Raw genomic sequence first — 20,762 nt, 5'->3', positions numbered from 1 at the left:
CCTGGGACTTGCCCCAGGGAACATGTATCAATGGAAAAAAAGTTTTAAAAACAATCGTTTTTTCAGGAGCAGTGATTTTAATGATGACTAAATAAAAAAAATAAAAAAAAAAAAAAAAAAATTCCTTTAAATATTGTACCTGCTGGATGTCTATAGTATGCCTGTGAAAACGTCTTTGAGAACCCGGGTCTTGCCCCAGGAAAGATGAAAAAACTACAGTTTTTAAAACTTTTTTTCCATTGATACATGTTCCCTCAGGCAAGACCCGGGTTCTCAAAGACGTTTTCACAGGCATACTATAGACACCCAGCAGGTACAATATTTAAAGGAATTTTTCATTTTTTTTATTTTTTTTATTTAAGCATCATTAAAATCACTGCTCCTGAATCTTTAGGTGAAAACTACAGAGCGCACGGCCAGTACACACCAAGTAGCTTTAGGTGCAAACTACAGAGGACACAGGCAATAAACCACGTAAGAATACTGCAGCTAGCACAATCACCTGCCTGCCAGTAAATTAGGAAGAACTGATCTAGCTAAACTATACAGTGTATAAATATATGTACAACACCTGGGATGTATATATATCCTCTACACACTGTAACATTAACCTGCAGACGGGCTTTTATAGTGTGGGGCGTGTACTAAACCCCTGAGCCATAATTGGCCAAAGCCACCCTGGCTTTGGCCAATTATGGTTTTCCGTTTTTTGCTTGGCTAGCGATGCCGCAGTGAATTATGGTCTGTGAAACGTAACTTGAATTTGGCGCGAACGACCCGTTTTGTTCGTATTTCGACGAACGATCCAACATACGATGTTCGAGTCGAATACGAAGCTCATCCCTATTCAAGGAATGGTTTTGGTGCTTTTATTTAAACCTGTTCATGGTTACTACACCCAATGGTGGTGTTTACCCCATCCTAGGTCCACAACAATTTCATGCAATTTCAAAAGTTCCAAATTTCTAATTGCATACCTGCAACAAGAGGAAATTTTAGCATTGATAATCAACAAGGATACATATTTCCAATTTTCCTGCGTCGTCAATTATTGCAATTTGCAGTGGATGAGGAGCATTTCCAGTTTGTTTCTTCCCCTTGGCCTGTCCATGGCCCCTTAGGTCTTCACCAAGTGCTTCCCCCAGTCTTTGTGCTGCTGCACCCTCAGGGAAATCATATTATAATGCATCTGAACAACTTTCTCTTGAAGGATCGCTCTTACCCAGCCCTAGTGACAAATGTGGCAGATGATACAGACACTTCAGGGCTGCAGATAGATTTTCAGCCTACAGAAGTCTACATTGGATCCAACACACTGCATAGAATACCTGGACCTAGTCTTGGACATGGCCCAAGCCCAGGTATTTTTTTCCAGAGAAGTGTTAACCCTCCAAGCTCAATACCATACCCTGCACTCCAAAAAGCTTCCAGCAGTCTGATTTTAGAATGAGGCTACTGGGCCTTGTGGTGACCTCATTCAAGGTGGGGATGTTTGCCCAATTCCACTCCAAGCCTCTGCAGCTCAATGTGCTTAACTGTATTATCCTACACAGCTTCTATAGTCTTTGAACAGGTCCATGAGTTGATGTCCCAATGCTAGGATATCTCTGTCCCAAAGCCAGGATAATCCCTGACCTGGTGGTTAATCAGCCCTCTGCTGGAATTGGTGAAGTCTTTTCTCCACAGTAATCTGGAACCCCTTGGTTCTCAAGATGGAATCCAGCATGTTAGGCTGTTAAAGTTTCCTACGGGCAGAAACAGTCCAAGGGGCGTGGTACTCGAAGGAGTGCAAACTTTCCATTAATGGCCATGATTTATCCCTACTTCGCTGCACCAACCAGCTTCAGGGGCAACTGGCAAGATTTATTAAATCAGAAAATGCCACAGCCACGGATTTTCCCACATTGTTCAGATGTTCGGATTCTCTGTTTGTCCTGCCTGCTGACTCTTTTGAAACTCCTTTTTGTTCCACTACCTCTCGTGGCTTATCATTAAGACTAATGCTGCCTACACACAAGTCAGATTGACTTTTTTCATCAGATATTCCAATCAAATTTTTTCATCGGAAATTCTGATGTCAGAGTTTAGATATAGAACATGTTCTATTTTTCTCCGATGTGATTTGGCCGGGCAAAAGCCTGATTGTGTGTACGTGGCATTACTCCTTGTAGGAATCCTGCTTTCCCTGTTAAGGCTCACTGGACTTCTACAGTCAGTGCCTCTTGGGCTTTTTTAGGAACAGACATCTGTTTTGTCAGATTTTCATGGCTGCCATCTTTTTTTTTTTTTCTTTGTTCCCATTTCAGACTTAACCATTTACCGGAGGAAGGTGGCGAGATTTTCCCACCATTCATTTGCCCAACAAATCTCCTTCTGGTTTTGCATCATATGTGGTAGTTTTTATTTATAAGTTTATATATTTTTTTTTTTTTGTTTGTTCTTCGTTTTATTCCTTTTTTCCCCGATCCACGAGGAGCAAATAGATACCTCAATTTCTAATGTAGGATTTTTTTTTTTTTATATAAATAACACTTTAACCCTTTAGTGCCTTCGTGGCCCTTCAACCCCCCTCCCCTCCCCCTGTACCTCCAGTTTCCTTTCTGGCTGCCATCTGGTCTGCTGTTAACACGCTTGTGAATTTTTACCAGGTTGAGGTTTAAGCCTCCTCTGACACCATCTTTAGCCATAGAGTGCTTCCAGCATCTTTTCATTAGGGAATCTGATTTCCTTGTTTTGGGCTTGTTGGCATTGTTTTCCAAGCTGCCCACACCTTAGTTGTATTGCTGGGGAGGAGCCAATGTCCTGTACTTCAGTGGCGGTTGGTGCTAAACATTTTTTTTGGGGCGCGCAAACAAACAAAACAAAACAAAAAAATCAAATGCTGCCACTGTGCCCATCAAACGCTGCCACTGTGCCGTCTGCCCGGCATTTACCCAGTCTTGTGGGGCAGCGGGTGACGGCGACAAACGGGGTCCTTCATGTCTCCTGCACTTCCCGTCCTCGCCTCCCGTCAGGCATCCAATAGCGGTGCCTGTTGTTTCAGCCAATCAGGTGACAGGTAACCAGATCTGAGCAACCTGATTGGCTGAGAGGCGGGTCAGTGTTAGGCAAGCGATGTATTCGGTTCCCTAACACACCACTGAGTAATCAGTGAACGCACAGCAGTGCGCCTGCTGTTAACCCTTTTGGAAGCCTATTAGAGCCCACAGACTCTAATCAGGAAGCCTATTGGAGCCTATGGCTCTAATCAGGCGCTTCCAAAACACACCCGCTGCTGTAATTCACATGCCGGCGCCCGACAAGGGGCTGGTCACATGAATAGGGGGCGGCAGTGGCGATCATAGAATTATGCAATAGAAAAACCTGAAGGTGGCAGCATATATACCATGGTCAAGACCTAAATTCTATTGACTATGCTTGTGCAGTGTGTGCCATCATAGCTACTTGTATTCTCAACTGCATGTATGACAGGGTGACAACACAGGAGCAAAGGTGGGAGGCTGTCACCCAATAACAGCAAGTACCTGACTCTTTATGGCAGGATCACTAGATGTTTTAATGAAAATTCAAATGACATTTTTTTTTTTTAAACTACATTAATATGTGAAAGTTTTTATATGAGATTCTAGTGAATCAGTTTAGACCTGCTTTAAGTCATGAAAAAAATATATATATATATATTAAACAAAAAAGGTGTAAACAAAATGTTTTCTTTTTTAAATTTACATTCTTATGTGTTTTACAGCTTTCTGGTGGGTGTGAGCTGACTGTGGTCATCCAGGATTTCACTGCTTGTAACAGTAATGAATTGACAATACGACGGGGACAGACTGTTGAAATTTTAGAGAAACAACACGACCGATCTGAATGGTGTTTGGTCCGGACCACTGACAAGTCGCCAGCCACAGAAGGCTTAGTTCCCTGTAGCTCACTTTGCATTGCACACTCAAGGAGCAGCATGGAAATGGAAGGCATTTTTAATCACAAAGGTAGAGTTAAATAAAATGAATGTAAAAATGTGCAATAGGTTTATTGAGACGACATGGGTCTCTATTCCAGGGTATTGTTTAGACAGTGCATGTTTCTCCATTAAGATGGAGTGGTTGTAAAGACACAACCGTTTGTTCCCACTGTCAGAATACAATATCCACTTGTGTGGATGCAGAAATCTGAGAGTGTTTTTCTTTCAACCCACTGGTTAAATCAAAAAAGTATTCAACCTGTATACCCAGTTTTATTCTAACTACAGTGAGGGAAAAGCATATTTGATCCCATGCTGATTTTGTATGTTTGCCCACTGGCAATGAAATGATCAGTCTATTATTTTAACAGTGAAAGAACAAATAACAAAAAAATCCAGAAAAACGCATTTAAAAAAAGTTATAAATTGATTTGCATTTTAATGAGTGAAAAAAGTATTTGACCCCTTCGCAAAACATGACCTATTACTTGATGGCAAACCCCTTGTTGGCAATCAGAGGTCAGATGTTTCTTGTAGTTGGCCACCAGGTTTGCACACATCTCAGGAGGGATTTTGTCCCACTCCTCTTTGCAGATGCTCTCCAAGTCATTAAGGTTTTGAGGTTGACGTTTGGTAACTCGAACATTCATCTCCCTCCACATATTTTCTATGGGATTAGGGTCTGGAGACAGGCTAGGCCACTCCAGAACCTTAATGTGCTTCTTCTTGAGCCACTCCTTTGTTTCCTTGGCCGTGTTTTTGATGCTGTTTTTGATGCCCTGGTTGAGGGAAGGAGGTTCTCACCCAAGATTTGACGGTACATTGCCCCGTCAATCCTCACTTTGATGCAGTGCAGTTTCCTGTCCCCTTAGCAGAAAAACACCCCAAAGCATAATGTTTCTACCTCCTATGTTTGATGGTGTTCTTGGGGGTCATAGGCAGCATTCTTCCTCCTCCAAACATGGTAAATTGCGTTAATGCAAAGGGCTTGATTTTGGTCTCATCTGACCACACCACTTTCACCCAGTTCTCCTCTGAATCATGGAAAATTAAATAAATCCTAGATTCCACGCTTCCTATGAGAACAATCTAAATGGTTAATTAATGTACCAGCCGATTCGTCAAGGCTAGACGGGATACCTGCCAAAAAAAGCAATGTAGAAAAAATGTTGTGGAGGGGACAAGGGAGTCCCGGAAAGCAAAAAGTGGTGGGTCAACAATGGCTTAAGGTACAAAAATATGAAAGGCTTTATTGGGGGTGGGGGTTACATATACATTAAATATCAAGCATATGTGAAGAGAACAATGAGTCCGATTCAACACAATATATCTCACAAAATACCTAACCTTTAAGTAAAAAACATGCTGCAGCAAATAGAAATTAAAAATGCAGAGCGCTCCTTTTCTCCTCTCTGTTGTTCCTCCTGAATCTTTTGATCTGGACCTCTACTGTGCATCTTTGATCGCTGCCTGTGATCTAGCGGTGTCGGTGTGCTCTGTAATTTGCCGGGTTATCAACTGAAATATATGTGATTCTGCATATGATTTTGTTTATCCTGTAACTGTATAGCAGCAATATGTTCTTTTTCTTTTGTTTCTGTTGTTTGATGTATGTCTCTATGCTTCTCCTTCTGGAGACAAATAAAAACGTTTCTGTTAAAAAAAAAAAATGCAGAGCGCTCTGACAGGCATCAAAAAATTGCGAACTCCATTCATCCAAAAAGAAAAAGGCACCGCAAAACAGTCTATGATGTGCTATTAAAGGAAAGTGTTACTGCGCTGATCTAATGATCCATAAAGTGTGATCTCTAGGAATGTGAACTGTGAACTGGTTTAGTGCACAATCGACCATATATATTATCAGGAGTTTAAAACACCTAATATTCAATGTGGATAAACTATAATAAATAAATTAATCTTGATACATACAATCTATGAAGATATGTTATAAAAACCTAAATACATTAAACGTTACATGTGCAGCCCTACACCAGCAAGTGTTTGGTCTTTTGAATGTACAAGCTGACTTGAAAGGTACAGTGGTGGAACCAATGTGGAGTGGTGATACATCTATACACAGTGCCTTGAAAAAGTATTCATACCCCTGGAAATGTTCCACATTTTGTCATGTTACAACCAAAAACGTAAATGTATTTTATCTGATAGACCAACCAAAGTTGCACATAATTGTGAAGTGAAAGGAAAATTGTTTACAAATAAATATCTGAAAAGTGTGACATGCATTTGTATTCAGTCAATACTTTGTAGAACCACATTTTGCTGTAATTACAGCTGCAAGTCTCTACCAGCTTTGCACATCTAGAGAGTGACATTTTTGCCCATTATTTTTTTGCAAAATAGCTCAAGCTCTGTCAGATTGGATGGAGAGCATTTGTAAACAGCAATGTTCAAGTCTTGCCACAGATGTTCAATTGGATTTAGGTCTGGACTTTGACTGGGCCATTCTAATACATAAATATGCTTTGATCTAAACCATTTCATTGTAGCTCTGGCTATATTTTTAGGGTTGTTGTACTGCTGGATTGTGAACCTCCATCCCAGTTTCAAGTCTTTTGGAGACTCAAACAGGTTTTCTAGTAAGGTTGCCCTGTATTTGGCTACATCTATCTTCCCATCAACTCTGACCAGCTTCCCTGTCCTTGCTGAAAAAAAGCATCCCCACAACATGATGCTGCCATCACCATGTTTTACGGTGGGAATGGTGTGTTTAGGGTAATGTGCAGTGTTTTTTCCGCCACACATAGCATTTTGCTTTTAGGCCAGAAAGCTTATTTTATCCTATCGTCTTCCAGGACAGCCTCTGAGACATAGGGCTTCTCCCTCCGGGACAGGAAACACTTTCACCCAAACTTGTTTAAAAGGTGGTCCTCCAGGCCTTCCCCTTATGCTTTTGGTGTTTCTTGCCACACGGGAAGGAAGCATGTTAGGAACCTGGGAGCTCCATGTCTCAGGGCTGTCCTTGGTGAGCCCCTGGTGTTACCTAGACAGAGTGCCTCTCTGTCTAACTAGGGAAGAGTAGGGCTGCTGGTCCCACTGCTGCCTTAACTCGGAGAGAGTTGGACCCCTGGAAGTATGTGGCGAGACCCCGCCGCCATTACGCCACACATCAGGGGGACCTGTCATTTGTCTTCCCTTCGACTTGGTCTGGCGGGTGGGAGGTGTCCATCGCACGCGCTGTGAGTGGTGCCTGTTTACCCAGCGGTTCTGGGTTTAGGAAGGAGAACGTGTGTGTGCATCGGAGGGGGGGTTTCTGCGCTCCAACAAGAGGAAGTGGCGTGGCTTCCATTGGAGCCGCATCATCAAGGGGGCATCGAGAGACGAGGTTCCAGTCTCTGGGCACGGTGTGCAGCCTTTCGGGTATCTGGAGTCAGTGAAGACCCATCAGAGGCTGTGGCATACACAGAGGATCCATGAAGGGCACTGCAGCATCCCAGGCGGTTGACTCCGGTTCTTCTGGCACAAGCACCTCCCAGGTAAGCGTGGTGAGGGCTGGCCATGTCTTACTCTGAAGGGGGGTTGGGGTCCTTTGGACCAATTGTCCTTCCCTGGGTGGGGAACCACAGGTGAAGGACTGGGCACTTCATCCTTCTTTTGATCCAAACACAGTTGTGGTGAAAGTCTGGGGAAAGCACTCATGGGCATTTCTGTTTTTCTTTTTGGCTTTCAGGGTAAAGCCCAGGACAAGACCCAGATGCAACCCCCTAAGAGAAGAAACTTAGGTTCCAATTGGAAGAAGCCACTTTGTCCTGAATGTGTAAGCAGTTTGGTTAAGGTTATGTCTGTTAAAAACAAGATTGCATCCACATTCCAATCTTGTAAGGGGATGATGGATAGGATGCAGGGTCCCTCTACGCCCCTATCTAAAGTAGCAAGTATGCCGGTCCTATCTGAACCTAGTCAGGAGGATACAGAAGATAGGGAAAGGGAACCCAGGTTGCTTGCCTCCTCTCAAGCAGATTCCTCCAGAGGGTCCGTGTACAGATTGACGCTGGACGATGTGGGGGACTCGGTACAGCTTTCTAAGCACAACTTCATGTATCAGGGGGTCAGTGAACAGAAATCCAGGGTATTCCCCATGCACAAATCTCTAGTGGCATTGATCTTGCTGGAGTGGGAGCACCCTGAAAGAAGACCATTCTTTTCAGGCAGTCTTAAATGCAGATTTTCCTTTGAAAAGGACAAGGCCTATTCTTGTAACAAAATCCCAAAATTGGATGCGCCGCTGGCGAAGGTTTAAAAAAAGACTGTTTTGGCCTTCGACAACCTGGGATCCCTTAAGGACCCCATGGATAAAAGGGGTTACCTGCTGCCAAGAAGAGCTTGGGATGCTTCTTCTATTGGGCTTAAGCCATCCCTTGCAGCTACTTGTGTTGCCAAAAATTTAGATTGCTGGTTAACGCTGTTGCAATCCCACATTTCTGCAGGCATGTCCAAACAACTACTCAAATCTTTTCCCTTACTGTTTAAAGCAGTCGGCTTCCTAGCAGACTCCTCTGCGGATTTGGTGAAGCTGGCAGCCAGGTCAGCAGCACTGGTAAATGCCGCAAGAAGGGCCGTATGGTTAAAAGCTTGGTGGATTGCTTTTGTTAGGTGATCACCTCTTTGGACCTGGGCTTCAGGAGGCCTTCCCGGAAAAGAAGAAAAAAAACAGGATAAAGGTTTTTTTCCGAGGTTACAGGCAGCAGACCCAACAGGAGAGAGAGGGTTAACCTAAAAAAACACTGGACAGGTCAGAAGGGACATGGAAGAGGAGTAATATTATTCAATCCTCCTTAGACAGCCTCGAAGCCCTAGTGACTACCGTGTCCCGGTGGGAGGTAGATTAGGGGACTTCCTCCCACAATGGACCAATGCAACTTCAATCCCATTTATTTTGGAAATAATAGAAAACGGCTACAAGTTGGGGTTCAATGCAATACCACCTCCCACTTTCCTGGTTACCCCGAGGTTGGGAGAAAGCATGTCTCGGTAGGTTTTCCATTTTTGGATGATGGATTGAAGAACAGTGCTTTGTGAGATGTTCAAAGCTTGGGATTATTTTTATAACCTAGCCCTCCTTAAACGTCTAAACCACTTTATTTTTTTTGTAAAACACTTTTTACAGAGGCCAATACAATAACACAGCAAGATAGGACACCTCCAAGGGACCATTGCAAATGTTGGAAACATCAAGACTATCCCACTAATCCTGTCGCTGGGCCCTCACAAGCCTACCAGGTTGGAGGGTCTGAAACAGGACATGTGTATTATAGTAAAATACAGTACAGAATAAAACCACAAAAGAAAAACATAAAGCACCTCAAGAGAAGCAGAGACACTATCATAAAGTGGTTTCAGAGGCTACCTCCAGATATTGTCATTATTACATTCACAATAGAATATATAGCCCATTTTTGACTTTGTTAACATGAGGTTGCAAATTGGCTACCGTGCACCTGGGTTACATTGTAGGCTCTTTTATGACTTTGCAAACTATGTCAGCTATCTAATTTTGGCAGCTGTTTGTATTAATGTACAGACCTAATCTATTTTTGTCCAACCCTCGAAAATTGTAAAAATCTTAAAAAAATAATAATTTGTTTTTGATCTTTCTTTCTTACAGACTACTCTGGTAATGATGCAAGTCCACCATCTTCAGTCAATTCCCTCCAACCTCATGTAATTGGTACACAGAGTTCACCAGGCCCAAAGCGTCCTGGTAATACTTTGAGAAAATGGCTAACAAGCCCTGTAAGGCGGCTTAGCAGTGGAAAAGCTGATGGCCATGTGAAAAAATTGGCCCATAAACACAAAAAAAGTAGAGATGTGCGCAAAAACACTGATTCTAGCTACCAAAAGGACTCTGACGACAGTGCTGCAACACCACAGGATGAGACGATTGATGAGGTCAGTAACTGTTGGTGACTGTTTTTTGATGAAAATGATGTTGCCTTGAATCTGTACATACAGCTTACGTGGTAATAGTTAATCACAGAAGTTTTTAAAATAGTATTGCAGGATGTGTCTACTACTTTATTTAATTTTTTTTTTAAAATTGCGGTGTATACATCTATGCTTAAGAATTTTTTTTTTTTTTAGTGCCATGGAAAGTATTTATGAAAAATATATAATAATCATTCAGCACAGAACTGGTATTCATAGACAATGGGGGTAGATTTACTATAAGAACTGTGCACGTTGCAAGTGCAGTTGCACTAATTATCCCCAAAGCTTAGTAAATGTGGCAAAGCTCTGATTATCTCTATCATGCAACATGTGCAAGCAATTTTTTTTTAATTTTATTTACCTTATTTGGTATTCTTTACAAAGTGAAGTGCCACCACATTTACTAAGCTCTGGGCAAAATGAATGCAACTGCACTTGCAAGGATGAGGTAAGAGAAAAAAAACAATAACACCATTTTTGCTTGCACCTGTTGCATGATGGAAATGAGCAGAACATTGCCACATTTACATTCTGGGGAAAATGAGTGCAACTGCGTCATACGTGAATACAACCACGTCCGTTTCCCAGGACCACGCACAGGATGTTCCGGCGCACACCCAGCTCATTTATGCTGTGTTTGCCAGGCATGCAGTGCTTCCTAAGGCAGGTGTGGGACACAGAGCAAGCTCTGAACAGACACTTACAGCAGTTCATTCCTTCCTTACCCGGGTCACGTAAGTCACCAAGTGTTGCTTTGCAGGCTAAAGGTGCTTGCAGGATTGTTGCATAGGCCTAACCAGGAGGATGATCTGCCTGAAAAGACAGATATTTCTGGAGCACTGTGTTTTGCTATTGACGCCTGAAAGGATTTAATACTGCAGGTTTCTCGTCTGGCTCTCTTGTCTGTACATATGTGCAAACGCTTATGGCGAACTGGTCAGCCGAGCTTCCTTGTAAAAAGTTATTGTCAGGTTTCCCTTTTTATGGGGAAATTTTAATTGGTGATCATTTGGATAAATATGTCCAAAAGATCTCCAGAGGGAAGAGTTCTCTACTTTCTGTTAAGAAAAGCACCAGACATCCCTCGTTTAAAACTTCAGGGACTGCTGTCTCAGTGTCAAGGCGATTTTCGCCGCCAGCAGGGCGCTGGAGCCAGGGGCAAGCCGCTGGGCCAGAGGAAGCCCTGGGTCCAAGAGTCTTCTAAACCCCAGCACCAAGCCCTCCTTTTGAGGGGACGCCCAAACTCCATTGAGTGGGGAGAAGGTTGCTGTACTTTGCAGACATTTGGAGAACAATAATTCCGAAAGGGGTACAGGGCTTTAATCGAACCTGTTAAACGGTTCAGAAATTAAACAGGGACACAAGGCCTATTTCGGACCTAAGATCCCTAAATGGGTATCTGCTGATACAGTTCTTTCGGATAGAGTCTGTCCACTCAGTAGTAGCCTCACTCCAGAGGGGAGACTTTCTAGCCTCCATCAATATAAAAGATGCGTATTGACACATACCTATTTCTCTTTCCGTTCCATGGATGGACACGGCTCGGTTAGTTATCTTAAAACATGTAACTTTAACAGAGTTGAACAGCCCTGCCCAGGGGGCGGTCCCTCTGGTCATAACCCCTCACCCTGCAGCATGCAGCTCAGTTTGTTTCTGCCTAGCAGAGGAGACGGACCTGGCTCCCGTTGGGCCCAGAGTCCCGAAGAAATGTTTATTTTATTTATTTCATTTTTGTGATTGTTTTATCAAATGGCTGGGTGACAGGCTGGATATTATAGATCCTTGTAGTCCCCCCCAGTCCGACCATCAAGCGTGAGCAGACCTTAGCTACGTGCTGGGTCGGCCACGACATACCTCATGGCTCCAGGGGTGGCCGGTGAGCATATGTTTTGGGGTCCACATATGGCTGGGCTGCTGCTGTCTCACTCACAGTGGACCGGGCCGACAGCTACTTCATACCATTTGGTTGTAGGCCTGTCAGGGACGCGCCAGCAAGTCCTCGCAAGGACAGGTAAGTACGGTTCCTCCTGCCTCGGCAGGATGGAACAGCTGGGCATTCCCGGGATTAAGAGGTTCTCTTGTCCTCCCTTTCCCTGCTCTCTGTCACCCTTTTCCTTCCTGCCCTTGGGGCCGCTGCGACCGGGGTGTACCTGTGGGGGGACTTTGGGTCCCAGTTGGGGACTGTGGGGTGTCGGGGTCTGCTTTCTGTGGGGGTTGGTCTGGCTCCTGGGAAGTCTCTGCCACGGCCTTCTCGTCCCCATCGCGGTGTTCAGGCACCATTTTTTGCAGCGCCAACGCCATTTTTAGTATGCCTACTGTTTTTATTGAAATTTCCATTGGCTGCCATTTTGCCGTGGCCGTGCTGTGACTTAGGTCGGCATTGCAAGTGGGCATTTTCTTGTGGTCCACGCCCTTTTCTCTGAGGCGTCTGGTGGCCATTTTAAAAGTGGGTTTTGGCCTCTAGCACTGGCTTCCTGTATGGTGTGCAGCACAGTTTTTTCCTCAGACACACGGTGTGTACAGACGGAAGGCGGGCAGCAGCGCTGAGCGGTCTCCCTCTGGGTGGTGAGTCCCCTGGGTAGCCCCCCCCCCGGTCGGTGCAGCAAGGAGGGTGGACTTTTTGAGTGTTTTCACTTAGTGGGTTGTTATGGAGTCAGTACCTGGCCTTTCTTCCCCAGACATGCCAGAGGCAGCAACCAGTGCCCCTGTGGTTCCCATGGATACTTTGTCGGCAGTCCTGGAGTCCTTTGTTGCCAGGGTGGAAGCGGCGTGCGGGCGTAGGGGGGGGTAAAAAGCGCCCCGCCATCTTCTGGGGAATGCTCTGACTTGGATTTGGGCCTGGCTGTGGCTCAGGACCCCGGTTCTGGTATGTCAGAGGATGCGGACCAGGACCTCCCTGGTAAGGAGGACCCCTTGTCAGGGTAGGGCGCAAGACAGGGCACTTATGAGTGCACTTATTGATGCTGTGAGGGACTCTCTCAAGCTGAAGGATACAGCTGTGACTTCCACAGAGGGGTCTGTCTCTTTTGGGTCACACAAATTGAACCGCTCTGTTTAAGTTTTTTCTTATGTTACTTTCTTTGAGAAGTTCATAGATAAGGAATGGGAATGGCCGCAGAAGTCCTTTGTGGTCCCTCAGCGCATGGTGGTCCATTATCCTTTTGAGGAGAGCCTTTTGAAAAAAGTCCTCTCCTCCGGTTGTGGACCCCCCAATCTTTCGGCTAAATAAAGTAACCACTCTCCCGGTAGAAGGGACCCCTGCCTTTAAGGACCCTACTGATAGAAGGGCCGAAGCGGTGACCCGTTCCATGTTCCCCATTCTGGGGTCTGCGTTGCGGCCTATCTTGGCTGCAACTTTGGTGTCTCAGACACTTACTGAATGGGCAAAGATTTTGCGCCAAACAGTGGAGGAGCATCAACTCCCCCCTGAGTGTGTGAGCCTGGCCGACCAGTTGGTACAGGGCCTTGTGTATGTCTGTGATGCCACTCTGGATGCAACTCCCTTAATCTCCAGAGCCTCTGTATCGGTGGTGGTATTACGCCGCCTGATTTGGCTGAAATGCTGGTCCGCTGACCAAGCTTCCACGAAAGCTTTGGCTGATTTACCCAGGTGGGAGGCTTTTTGGTACTTTGCTGGATGACATTATTAAGGATGTCACTGGAGGTAAGAGCACTTTTCTCCCTCAGTCCACCAAGGGGAAGGAGCCGTGCTGTAAGTTGGGGCCCTTCTATTCCGCGCAGAAGCGGTATTTTCATCAGTCAATGTCAGCCGGCAGATCCTCCCAGACTGACAAAGCTCCAGCTGGGGGACAGAAGTGTCCCTGTGTATGCAAGCCAAACAAGCCTGCTACCGCATTAAGTTTTGTCCCGCCCGACTCAAGGGTGGGGGGGGGGGGGGCGCCATTCGTGGGTTTGCAGCTTGGTGGACCTCCCTGCTCTCAGACCAGTGGGTCTGCGAGGTGGTCACTTTGGGGTACAAGATTGAGTTTTTCTTGTCCACCAAACAAATTCTTTCCCTCAAATCTTCCTCTCCTTCCGGCTCGTCGGTCTGTCCTATTAGGAGCAGTACAACACTTTCTCAGGTACGGGGTAATTTTTCCTGTAAAAACAAAAAGAAAAAATTCGCCTACTAAGTGCAGTATGTCTGATAATATGGAATTTATTATTTCATTAAAACAGCCAAATGGCTACACACTAAAAAGTAGTACAAAATGCGCTCATAAAAAGGGGAAGTGTAGTCACTGTAGATCGTCAGCCGATGATGGTGGCTTCTCTGGTGAAGATATTGTTGGTTGCTGTCCAGGAAAGAAGCGAGGCAGAGCACTGCGGGAACAGCGAATCCCGGAAGTACCTGTTCGGCGGCATGCTTTTGGCCTGGAGCGCACACGGCTCTTGGCGACAGGAAGTGACGTCAGACAGGGGCTCATATTGATGACACGTTTCAATGCTTCCGCATTTTCATCAGATCTAATGGGAGGAGGAGACTGGCATACTTATATATGCTCTGTAGAACGAGATGGGGCCAGCTTCAGCCTCACTCCCTGCATACAGGGCTCCACCAGGGCATTCTGTGAAACAATACTTTAATTCCAATATCACCACAAGGCCTACGTATACTAAAGGAATGCACTTTTCTGGATGCAGACCATCCCACTTTGATGCGGACCTCTGCTCAGAGTGGGAGGGGGTGGCGGAATTCTGCACCCAGAAGTGGATCCAAGTATTGACTACCCATAGAGATAGGAGATTCCATATACTTCAGGATAATTTTAGGACCAATATTAATGATTTATGTAATGCATATCATCATCTACCTGTAGAATGGTTTAAGACATTTAAATTAAACACCAAGAGAAGTGAAGATAATTTGATTTATATAAAACTTGGTAAATTCAAAAGAGATTTGGACGATTATAAGTATAAAAAAGGTCTTCAGCTGGAAAAGACAGATTCTGTCTTTCCCTCTTCCTCCTTTGATGCCACCAGGTTTCAACTATATCAAAAAATCGCAGAACTTATCAAATAATTCCATTATACCCTCTAAGAGACCTCAGTTGTTACAGACCGTCACTCCCACCCCTAACAAGATAGCGGTACCGTTATTAACATTAGATTCCCAATACGCCAGTAGTAAGAACGCTACATCCACAATAATTACTTCTATACCCACTATGGTCAATCCTCCAGCCCGAGACATTCGTAATCAATCCAATAGTAATGTTGCCTTCAATTGCGAACCCAATGTTACTGCAGCTAATACTTCCACTCCTTCCTGTGGTGCCATTAATAATATAGAAAATTCTCTTCAGCACCAACAAATCAATCTACATACTACACCTTCGATCACCTTTGGAGGAACTCCAACATCTATTACTAATAATATTTTTTTAGTCCAGACCCCCCGATCCAGCCCATCCAAAATTAAACACCATTTGGCTGTTTTAATGAATTAATAAATTCCATATTATCAGACATACTGCACTTAGTAGGCGCATTTTTTCTTTTTGTTTTTGCTTTTACAGAGTCTCGTTTCACTCTCCAAAGTGCTGCCACGGTGTATATGTCATTTTGAACTGTTTATATACGAACTTTAAATATTGTGACTTTCATTACCATCCTTTTTATTATTATCCAGCTACTGGTCTTTTTGTTTCCCTTCCTCCCCTTCCCTTTTTATAACAATTTATTTGTCAACTTTTTGTGGTATTGTGGTTCAAATTTCCCTCTTTTGCGCCGTCATTGTGTTTGTAATTTTTCCTGTGCAACTGGAAGAAAGGTTTCAGTGATTCTTTTCAAATCTGTTTGTAGTCCCAAAGAAGGACGGGGTCTGTCCAATCTTGGACCTCAAGGCCCTCAATGCCTTTGTGAGAGTGCGAAAGTTCCGGATGGAATCAATTTGTTCAGTGGTTGCTGCGCTTCATCCGGGGGACTTTCTGGCATCCCTGGACATCAAGGACGCATACTTGCATGTCCCCATCTGCGCCAGGCATCAGAGGTTTCTGGGCTTTGCGATCGTCGGAGACCACTATCAGTTTGTCGCTCTTCCCTTTGGCCTAGCGTCAGCACCAATAGTTTTTACCAAGGTGCTCGCCCCTATTCTGGCTTTGCTGAGACAGCGAGGCATTGCTATTGTGGGCCACCTAGACGTTCTCCTTCTGAGAGCTGCTTCTGGCTCAGAATTAGAGGAGGATGTGTCCATAGCCAGTCAGATCCTCTGGAAATTTGGTTGGGTGCTGAACACTCGGAAGTCGGTCTTGGTACCGACTCAATGTCTGGAGTACCTAGGATTCATTTTGGGCTCCTCGGAGGCGAAGGTCTTCCTTCCTTTGGAGAAGTTGCAGACAGTCGGCGGTGAAATTGTTAGCATCCTGCAAATCGTCGTCTCTCCATTTTTGCATAGGAGTTCTGGGCCTCATGGTAGCCTCCTTTGAGGCAGTACCGTATGCCTAATTCCACACTCGAGTCTTGCAGAAGGAGATCCTGTCCAAATGGAACAGATCTCCATTGTCTCTGGATCATCAGGTTCAGGTAAGTCACCTGGTCAGGGCTTCTCTGAGTTGGTGGCTGAGATCCCCGGTTCTTCAGTGTGGGAAGTCGTTTCTTCCCTTCCATTGGATTGTGATCACGACGGATGCCAGCCTCACAGGTTGTGGGGGGAGTCTAAGGGGTCCAATCGGCCCAGGGCCGCTGGACTTTTCACGAATCCCGTCTGCCGATCAATGTCCTGGAACTTCAGGCAATCAGGCTGTGCCTCTCCTCGTGGTCACAGAGGCTACAAGGACGTCCAATCAGGATCCAGACGGACAACGCCACAGCGGTGGCTTATGTCAACCATTGGGGGGGGACACGGAGCTCAGCTGCGGCGTCGGAGGGTCGCTCACATCCTGCGGTGGGCGGAAAGAAGCGTGCCGGCTCTGTCAGCCATTTACATTCCAGTCGTAGAAAACTGGCAGGCGGACTATGTAAGTCGCCAGATGCTGGATCAAGGGCAATGGTCGTTGCATCCGGAAGGGGTTTTCAACTCCTTTGCTGGAGGTGGGGCATGCCAGACGTGGATCTCCTTCTCGACTCAATCGCACGGTGTCAAGGTTTATGGCCAGGTTCAGAGATCCCTCGGCAGATGCGTCAGACGCGTTGGTGGCTCAGTGGGGTCAATATCAGCTCATTTATGCCATCTTCCCACTGAAGTTGCTTCCTCGTCTGCTCCGCAGAGTGGAGACCCAGGGGATTCCGGTGATTCTCATCGCTCCAGATTGGCCCCGGAGTCCCTGATACGCCGATCTCGTGCACCTGGTGGCAAGGTCTCAAGGTCCCATACTTCATCCTGCCTTACAGTCGCTGGCTTTAACGGCATGACTATTGAAAGCCAGGTACTAAGGGACCGAGGTCTGTCGGATTCGGTAACCATGCTGAGGGCGCGAAAGTCATCTTCTCGGAAGATCTACCATCGCACTTGGAAGGCCTACATCTCTATGTGCGAGGAGATGGAGTGGTGTCTACGGGCATATTCGATTTCCAGGGTTCTGCTGTTTTTGCAGAGAGGAGTGGATCAGAAACTTGCCTTAAGTACCATTAAGGGACAGATTTCAGCCTTGGCTGTTTTCTTTCAACGTCCCATGGCGTCCCATTCACTGGTGGGTACGTTTGTACAGGGGGTTCGACATGTGATTCCCCCAGTTAGACCACCGCTTCCTTCATGGGATTTGAATCTGGTGCTCTCGGTTCTCCAGGAAGCTCCCTTTGAGAACTTTAGAGAAATTCCTCTCTTGACGCTGTCTCAGAAGGCGACCTTTCTAGTGGCCATTACATCTATCAGATGTGTTTCTGAGTTGGCGCACAGCTCAGTGCCCTGAGCATGAAGGAACTCCTCCAAACCCCTGTTGTGCCAGAGTGGCGTGTAATCATTGTACCGAGGTATCCCCAGTTTGGTAGATGCAAGATCCCAAATGTGTTTGTATTGGCATAACAGGGACTTTGTTTCCCCTGTTGACACAGCACCCCCAGAACCCGCCGAGATTGCGTATAACGCGTCTCCAGTGAGTTGAGCACTCCGTGGGCAGAGCAGAAGCAGAAATCTCCGACTGTCAGTTTTATCAATATGAAACAACTGGGACAGTTGTGAGGCTATATAATACAGGTTGAAATCGGGCAGGGCCATGTCCGTTTGTTTTTTTAGTGCCTGCCAAGCAAGTTTATGCCTGCCCGTCCCCCAGACAAATGGCTTGAAGAGAACTTCAAGTGATTTAAAGTATTTTAGGGGAGGTATATCGGGGTGTGCCATAGGACATACAGGATTTTGGGAAGGAGGACGATTTTGACCCAGTTTATGCGGCCCTACTCCCCCAGTGGCAAACGGGCCCAGACCCGGATTTTAGTTCGGACCATTGAAAAAAGGGGTTCTATATTGAGCGCGATATAATCAGCCGGGTTCCTAGAAATGTGTACCCCCAAATACTTAATGATGTCCACCCGTTGAAGTGGCATTCTTGTTTGAGGCTCGGGTGGTGGGAAACTATCAAGCGGTAGGATCTGCGATTTCCCCCAGTTCATCTTGAGCCCGGAAAAAATTCAGAATTGTTCGATAGCCTGGAGTGCTGCTCGAAGGGAGGGACCCTAATCAGCGAGATATAATAGTGTATCGTCTGCATACATGCTAATTTTTTCTATTAAGGGACCCGACTGCAATCCCTCAATCTCTGGGTTTGTGCGAATGGACACCGCCAAGCGCGTACAAGAGTGGGGAGAGTGGACAGCCTTGTCTCCTACCTCTACTCAGGGTAAACACAGAGGACGGCCAACCATTCGCCACCACTCTGGCCGTGGGAGCCTGATATAAGAGGCTAACCAATTTGCGGAACCGAGGGCCGAAGCCATAGATCTCTAGGCAGCGCCATAAATACCTCCATTCTACAGAATCAAATGCCTTAGCCGTGTCCAGCGTCACAACCACCCGGGAGCCTACATTGTCATGCGTGGCCTGTAAGTTAATGTAGAGCCTGCGCAGGTTGAAAGAGGTATTAGGCATGAACCCCGCTTGATCTGTACGTATCAAGGATAGGATAGCTTGATTGAGCCTATTCGCTAGTATCTTGGCAAGAATTTTAACATCTACCTGTAAAAGGGAGATAGGACGATAGGACTCCGGATACCCTGGGTCTTTTCCTGGCTTAGGGATAAGAACAATGGTCGCTTCCCTCATAGACGAGGGGAGCGTATGCGTTTCAAACATGTGATTGTACAGGCGTAACAATTTAGGGGTCAAGACTCCACTGTATTGAGAATAAAATTCAATTGGAAGGCAATCCGAGCCTGGGGATTTGGACCTAGCAAACCCGGCAATAACATCTGCTACCTCCTTTACAGTCACTAACTGACTCGAGAAGGGCAATCTGGTCAGCTTTTAAACGGGGAAGATCGATTCTCCCAAAAAACGACTCCATCAGGCCTTCATCCATTGGGCTCGTAGACGTATATAATTCAGCAAACAAATCCCTAAACATAGAGGATACCGCCGACGGGTCCGTTATTTGTTAACCGGCAGAACCATACAGGGAGATGACCACCGGTGGTCTATCTTCGCTGTGAACCAGATAAGCCAGGAATTTGCCAGCCCTCTCCCCATGCTCGAACATCTTTTGCTTAGCAAAAAACAGCTTCTGTCTAGCTTTCTCAAATTGGAGTTGGTTTACTACCCTTGTCTGCAATTTAAGTGCATTTGCCGTCTCCGGCACAGGGTCTGCTACATACCTCTGCTCCGTGAGGAACAGTTCCGCCGTCGCCTTATCAAAGGCATCCGCCGAATCCGCCTTAATCCTGTTCATACAGGAAACCAGGAACATACGGGCATGGAGTTTGAAGGACTCCCACACCACCGCCGTAGAGGCGGATCGGTCATTTACCTCGAAGTATGACCTCCACTCGGTAGCAAGGTCATCGTCCTCAGGTAGCAATAAGAGCCAAAAGGGGTTCAAACGCCAAGCTCTCATGGGCTTGTCCACTGGCACACTCAGTGTGATCCAATATGGACTGTGATCAGAGAGTAGTTTAGGGCCGAACCTAGTCTCTAGCAATCTGGGTGTGAGGCTTTGAGAGATGAGGATAAAGTCTATCCTGGACATGGAGTTATGTGTGGTGGAGAAACATGAATACGACTGTTTGTGAGGGAATTTATACCTCCAGGAGTCAGTTAAATGGAAAGAGGCAATCAGCGTAGAAAATTTAGTATCAGTCGCTGCCCTTTGTGTAGAAGATGTGACCCCAAGCCTATCCAGTGCAGGATTTAGTGTGGTATTGAAATCCCCCAGCCAAACTGCTTGGACTGAGGGATGTCTCGCCATGAATGCAATCCTCTCTAATATTATGGACATGGAAAATGGGGGGGCACATAAAAGACTAAGAGAAGAAATGGTTCCCCATACAGCTTGGTAGATAGGAATACATATCGGCCCCGTGGATCTGTAGAGGCTTCACACAATTCGAAATGTACTTAGCAACCAGTATGGAGACTCCGCGTGCGTAGGCTGTGTGGGTCAAATGAAATGCTCACCCCACCCACTGCCTGCGGAGTGCCATCTGCAATCTCCCCTCCATGTGCGTCTCAACCAAAGCCAATATGTCAGCTCGTTGTTTCTTGAGGAACGCAAGTATTGCTGACCGCTTGATTTTCTCACAAATACCCCTGACATTCCAGGTAAGGAATTTCAAAGACGCCATAGCTCTCGTATGAGATAGCCAAGCTCAGCTGCACCAAGCGGCATCGCCCCAGCAGTAACGATCCACATGAGACATTGGCATTATAGATAAAAAGAAAAAACTATACACTACACACACGACCTGCAATGATGTTAAAGTTTTC

General features: G+C 45.8%; 1 protein-coding gene across 6 annotated transcripts in view; it reads left to right on the top strand.

Moving 5' to 3' along the window:
• Window positions 1–20,762, top strand: part of TRIO (trio Rho guanine nucleotide exchange factor) — a 1,129,982-nt gene that overhangs the window by 821,027 nt on the left and 288,193 nt on the right. For all 6 annotated transcript variants that reach the window (XM_040353401.1, XM_040353397.1, XM_040353396.1 and 3 more), the window contains 2 exons: window positions 3,746–3,989; window positions 9,585–9,868. In XM_040353401.1, coding sequence (XP_040209335.1) covers window positions 3,746–3,989; window positions 9,585–9,868 — 528 coding nt within the window. The remainder of the gene's footprint in view (window positions 1–3,745; window positions 3,990–9,584; window positions 9,869–20,762) is intronic.

The sequence above is a fragment of the Rana temporaria genome, chromosome 5 (assembly GCF_905171775.1).
Source record: "Rana temporaria chromosome 5, aRanTem1.1, whole genome shotgun sequence".
Classification (NCBI taxonomy): domain Eukaryota; kingdom Metazoa; phylum Chordata; class Amphibia; order Anura; family Ranidae; genus Rana; species Rana temporaria.
The sequence above is the reverse complement of the archived record's forward strand: the minus strand, read 5'-3'. Positions and strand labels throughout refer to the sequence as shown.